The 6,080-nt window shown below is 40.6% G+C and overlaps 1 protein-coding gene across 9 annotated transcripts in view; it reads left to right on the top strand.

The window, feature by feature from the left end:
* Window positions 1-823: 823 nt before the first annotated feature.
* The window catches only part of scml2 (Scm polycomb group protein like 2), a 35,969-nt gene continuing 30,712 nt past the window's right edge, over window positions 824-6,080 (top strand). For 3 of the 9 annotated variants that reach the window (XM_031558458.2, XM_031558459.2, XM_012819652.3), the window contains exon 1: window positions 5,441-5,640. In XM_031558458.2, the coding sequence (XP_031414318.1) occupies window positions 5,505-5,640 (136 nt within the window). In that variant the 5' untranslated portion in view covers window positions 5,441-5,504. Of the gene's footprint in view, window positions 913-4,313; window positions 4,836-5,439; window positions 5,641-6,080 lie in introns of those variants that run through there. The other 6 variants (XM_031558463.1, XM_031558460.1, XM_031558461.1 and 3 more) reach the window with 6 other exon arrangements.

The following is a 6,080-nucleotide window of genomic DNA, read 5'->3' as shown; positions in this document are numbered from 1 at the left end:
GAATGACTGTAACACCGATGGTGTGCTGCCACCTACAGCATGTAACCACTTGTTCATGGTGGACATTGTGCTTTTTAGAGAATTTTTTGGGGAGCACATGGCACAGACCTATAGCTAAGGTGTTTAAAAGAACGGGCAGCTTACCATCATGGAGTCGTTGCATTTTTGTAGGCTATTATTTATTACTACGAAGTAGCTCCTAATGTGCACCGTTTTACAGTGATTTGGCCTAAATTGATGTATCTAAACAAATAAAAAAAAGCATCCATCAGATCACTTATATGTGGGCCTACCCTTCAAGCAGCGTATGGACCTTCAAGGTCACTTATGGTGAGACTATTTACACATGACCTTGCTAACTCGAATGCCCCCCCCCCCCCCCCCCCCCCCCAAGTTATTATTATTATTTATTTTGTACACACACATGTATGGGGTTACTTTTGTCGTGAGTAGTGCTATTTAGTCAAGTCAAGTCAAATTTATTTATAAAGCACATTTAACAACAACTCACGCTGACCAAAGTGCTGTAAAATTAAATCACAATAAAATATCAAAACAAATAGAAAAACAGAAACAAAACTATTAGATCACAATAAATAGAAATCAAATAGAAAAACCAGTACATTTAAACAATGTAATATTTACTACAACAATGTCCATCATATTGATGGGCTACAATACCTTTTAATTTTAGTCGCTGAGATTTTATTTGATAGTAATACAGCCTACCAAGTCCAGTACGGTTAGTGGCAGGCCTGGTTACTGTTGAATTTCTTAAATCTTAAAGTAGAGTTTTAGTCCTGTGATACAGATGCCAAGTTAGCTGCTGTTTGACATGCGCGGTTGTGCCCAAAAATGGCGGCTCAATTCTGAAGGAAAGTACTGACCCTCGTCAATTTCTGTAAGGAAACGGTAAGGAAACATGCTTTCCATGTTTGAGTAGCTTACATGTGCAATACAAACTTATTCTGTGCTTAGCATGTTCACATGGAAACATTTTCCTTAAACAATGGCCACTTATTCATTTTCTGTGATCTCACTTTGACTCGCGGTGTTTTTCGTGGGCTATTCCTGAAACTGTGCAGCACTGAGCTCGAGCGAAATTGAATTTAGTGCAAACTGTTGCGAAAATGTTGCATGATTTATTCTTGCGCCAAACTGCACATAGGCTACACTAAAGCGGACCATGAGCCCACGTGCTGACATAGTGATAGAACGGGTCAAATGTTTCTAATCATAACCTTTGATAATAAGCCAACCTCTTAGGTCTGCAAGGCTAACGTGCTCGTGAACATTTCCTAAACATTAGTCCTAGTAATCTCCGTCCTTTGCAAAACTGCGCTTTTATCATTTGTTTTGTCAAAAGTCAACGCGTCAAATGCCCTGTATTGATAAACAAACAAACCTCTCCAGAGCATCTAATCGCAAACCTTAGTCTGTAGCCTATAATTGCTCACTGCAATGACCTCTTTGTAACTCCCAGGAACCTTGTAAAGCCCACAAAAATGCAGTTGGTGATTCGGCTAACATTGAATGCTTTTGTGTAATGTCACATTCCTCTATTACAATAACAGACATGGGTTATAGATATGGGAGATATGCTCGCTTACGGACACGCCTCCCTCCGTACTGCAGCTTCAATGGGTAACATTGTACCAGCGTGTTACGTAATACAAAGTAACATAATGCTGCATGCCAGCGTAATGTATCCTATCCTATTAGATAGTTTCTTAGCTACTCAAAAATGAATTCTCAAATAGGCCTCACTGCTGTTTTTGCTATTTGGAAAAGAAAAGCTATTTTAATTGGGGAAATCTTCTGTAGTCGCTCAGGTGCAATTCTCTGTGAACTAGATCATGTCAAAAAATGTGTGGGCTGGTCACTCTACCTTTGTTCAGCTTTGTTTACAATAACCTTTCACTGCATCGCGTAACAACACTGGCTTACACCCATTTCTCTCTTAGCACTGAAGATTTGTGTTTTTCTGATGTCTAATGCTCTCCCACTCAAGGCTCCTACATGTCAAATTCAGTTCCCACTCCCAACAAATAATTTATCTTCCCTCCATAAGGTTTTCAGTGATGGTGAATGTTTAGTAAAACTGCACTGGATGTAAGTTCAAGAGCACTTTTGAATCATATGACTACATTATCAATTGTGTGTAGATTGCAATTTTCTCTGTCACGTTCACTCACCAAAGTATTTTGCCCACTTCAGACAGTGAACCTACAGTGAGCATTAAAAAGTTAATAAATCACTTCTTCAGAATGAAAGAGTGTAGCCCTCCAGCATTTCCATTATTCTGCAATTAATACAATGACTTGCCTTCTACATGGTGTTCTTGAGGCGGCTAGACCATTTAGTCTGAATTCTATGGAATCAGAGTTCCACGGGTCAAATACGCCATGACAGCTGTGAATTCTCATTCGCTGAGAATATGGTCAGGTACCTATTCTAGTGCGTGATTTTAACATGGTTGCCTCCTTAAGTGCTTTAGGGAGATTGATGTCTGCAGGGCGCGCCGTGTACACGTGTTAACTACAAAAAGCATGCTCAATTAAATGAGATGCTCTGTTGATCCCTATCTCCATTCATCGCCCCTGGTGGCTTACACAGATCCCTGCATTTGATCCTCTAATATGGTTGCCACTTCCTCAGAAGTCGTAAAGTATGATCCGTAAGTGCTTCCTGTCTGACGGGGGTGGGGGAGACATTCTGACATTGGTGAGCTGAGGGTGGAGAGATGGGAGGGGGGGGTGGGGTGGAGCACTCCTCCAAAATGTACACATCATCTGTTAATGAGCGGCGGTGGAATCCTTTTCATGTGCTCTCACCAGACTCCCCCAGATGCACGCGGCTTAATGGCCTTTTTACGGTGGCCCGGAATCTTTATGACCGGCCGCTCAATGGGATTCCCAGCCAAAGACAGAAGGGTGGGAGGGGAGATGGGGGGGCAGGAGATGGCGCGGGGGAAGGTTGTGGTTTGGGCTACAGAAGTCCGCACAGTGCACAACCTGAAGCCCCTCAGGACCACAGAGGCTGGCTGAGTACTGGAGACAGGCTGATCTTCCCCTGATCAAGGAGTGTTTGTGTTTTTCTGGAACCTTCTCGTGTGTGAGTCTCACATCACCTTGTCTTCCATGTAGTGGTCTACAGTTTTCCTCGGGAATGTAATACTTATTTTTGTCTTGAAAGGATACGGCTGTGAGTGGCTTGGACTTTTTTCACATGTTATAAGTATCTTGACATTTGTTATTAACTGGATCTCATATATATGGTTTATAAGTAAGGTAAGACTTGTATTTAACTCACGGACAATCCCTGAGTTATTTAAACTTTGTGAAGTGCAAAGTCAGCGATTGTCTGTGATTCTTAATGGTTGTATTGACATCTATCTCACTGTAATCATATGGGCTTATTTATCAGACTTTACTCTGTATCAGGTTATAGTGCACTTTTATTTGCATTTGTTGTGTTTTGACTTGCGGTTAAGGGTGTGAAAACAAGGTGGTGGTCACTGAACTGGTCCTGAGTCTAGTTTAGTCTGGTCACTTGATTTGTGGCCTAATGCTGTTTAGCCCTTGAGGACCCTTGCTTCAGTAACAGAGAAGAAGAGTCATTTGTATCCAGAGGAAATGATATTTACTGCTTGAATAGTTCTCATATTCACCAGACAGATGAACTTGAGAGTTTGAACATTTGCATGATGTTTTTTTTGCCTCATCTTCACTGGAAATGTTATGTAGCATGAAACTAGCCTCAATTCCCTTTTGCTGAGGTGACTTTTAAACCAGTTTAACATGTGTTGTTAGTTCAGTGAGCCATCTTATGTCAATTTGAGTCCATAAGTCTCGTAAAAAGAAATGGAGAGGCCTCATGTGTTCCCTCTGAAGCTGGTTGGAACCAGGCCACAACTCTGGAGAACACAGTCCATCAGTCCCATCAGGAACCATCTTAATTCCACGCTCTAAAAGAACATCATGATGGATAACAAAAGAAACGTTCCATGCTCTCGCCGTCTGCATGTGTGTCAGCTGTAGTCAATTTTCTGAGCGGCCCGCCTGTTGACTGGTGGGAGATGGAAGAGGAGACTTTGATCCCTGGCAGTGGCACGGTCTAAGGGAAGAGTAAGTTATTGCAGTTGTGGAAATGCACTTTAAAGTGTGCAGCTTTGATTCCAGCCCCTCACCCCACCCTCCCCTACATAAGAAAAAGGATCAATGATGAATACTCAGTGGGGCCTGGTCCCAGACCTGTTTTCAGAAAAATAGATTGTGTTGAAGGAGATAATTTCTTTCTTCTCTCCAGGGGATTTTGGGGGATTGTCAAGTTCATGAAGTGTCCTCCCATATGTTGTGTGGATTTATGCGCCCTCTGTCCTTGAACCTTTGAGTCACTTTATGCAGAGATAACCGTCTTGCTGTTCCATTCTGTACCATCCCCGAAGGAAATTAATCTTGAGTGTTTTAATGAAGGGTTAGCTGAAGGAAATTAAGACTGTCTCTAGATGGACTTCCATTTTACATTTGTTGCTTATCTCTGTGTGGGAGGCACTGTTGTTGGTGAGGTATATCAACACATGTTCTGGGGCGTTGGCAGTTGGCTCTGTCTCTATGATTCTCTCTAGATCGGGAGATATCATGGATATAGCTTTTTTTAGCCACTTGCATGTTCACCATTTTTTCTCTTTCTTTCTTTCTTTCTTTCTTTCTTTCTTTCTTTCTGTAGCAGGATGCGTGTGGGTCTGTAGAGGAGTGCTGAGCTGTCAGCTGTTAGGTTCACCTCCTCTCCTCCCCACTCACCAGTGGTCACCATGGGCCGAACACCCCAGAGAGGTGACCAGTTAATCACTTTCTATATTAAAAACCTGCTTAACTCGCAGTTAAACCACTGATTGCAATTCGATTTGAAGCCTTGGGATATGCACTTACCACCCTTATTAAAGTGTATCTAGCTAGCTAGCGTGTGCAATGTACTGGGGTCATTGATGTTAAATCAATCCATGTTAGGTTCCTCTATTGACATCTCAAATTTGCCTCATACATTGGTGTGTATATTGTGTCAATGTTAATCATTGATAACAATGGCTGGGCAGAAAGACTTAAAATAAGTATCATGATACTGTGAGTACCACTTTAACAAGTTACTTTTGGATAATAAGCAACTGTTAAAGATATCATTATGTATTTATTTTATCAATATATATAAATTATAATATATAATTTATATCATATATACAACTAACCTGTGTTGCATTGAGATAGCATTTTGTTTATGTGTGAAGATTGCTTGGATTTGGCCTCACATTGTGAAGCATGTTTGTATTCCAATTGATGAAACACGTTTAGAAATGTTTAGAAATTAAACGAGCTTAATATAGTCAGTGGTCTCACCTATATTTTACATGTATTCTGCCACCACTACGACATTTCTGGTATGTACATAATTGGAAAGACTCAAAATATAGACCCAAACCAGCAGGTGTGATCTCATGATTGTATAGTATGTTGTGGTTATGTAATAAACATGAAGTTAGGCTAATAATGCTAATGCTTTGTTTTGCAGACCAAAAAGACTGTAAGAAAGAGAAAACTGGTAAGAGTGAAATCGCCTACGACTCCTCTCAGACTAACGCTGATGGTATGCCCCCGTTTCTGGGATCTGCTTGGACCTTGTCCTACGTCACCTTTTTTCAGTTCAGTCGATAGAAAACATTTATCATCCTGAACACATCTATATAAATGCATATTGGCCATGCCATGTCAAATTAACCATTGTATTTTATTCATTTCCCCACCTCAATTTTTTATTTTATTTATTTTTCTGGTGGAAGATTAATCAATACGATGGAGAAATCACAAATAGTAAAGTTATTTATTAAGTTATAACCAGGGTGTGTATGTGTGTGCTACTTATAAATGTTGTATACCTATCATCTATCTTAGGGGGACAGATATAAGGTCACACACACACACACACACACACACACACACACACACTTAAAAGTGGCTCTAACTTAATAAATAATTCCCCCATGGCTCTAATATTTGGGATTTCTCAATCACATTGATTCATCTTCC

The sequence above is a fragment of the Clupea harengus genome, chromosome 21, assembly GCF_900700415.2.
Source record: "Clupea harengus chromosome 21, Ch_v2.0.2, whole genome shotgun sequence".
Lineage (NCBI taxonomy): Eukaryota > Metazoa > Chordata > Actinopteri > Clupeiformes > Clupeidae > Clupea > Clupea harengus.
This window is presented reverse-complemented; position numbering and strand designations above follow the sequence as displayed.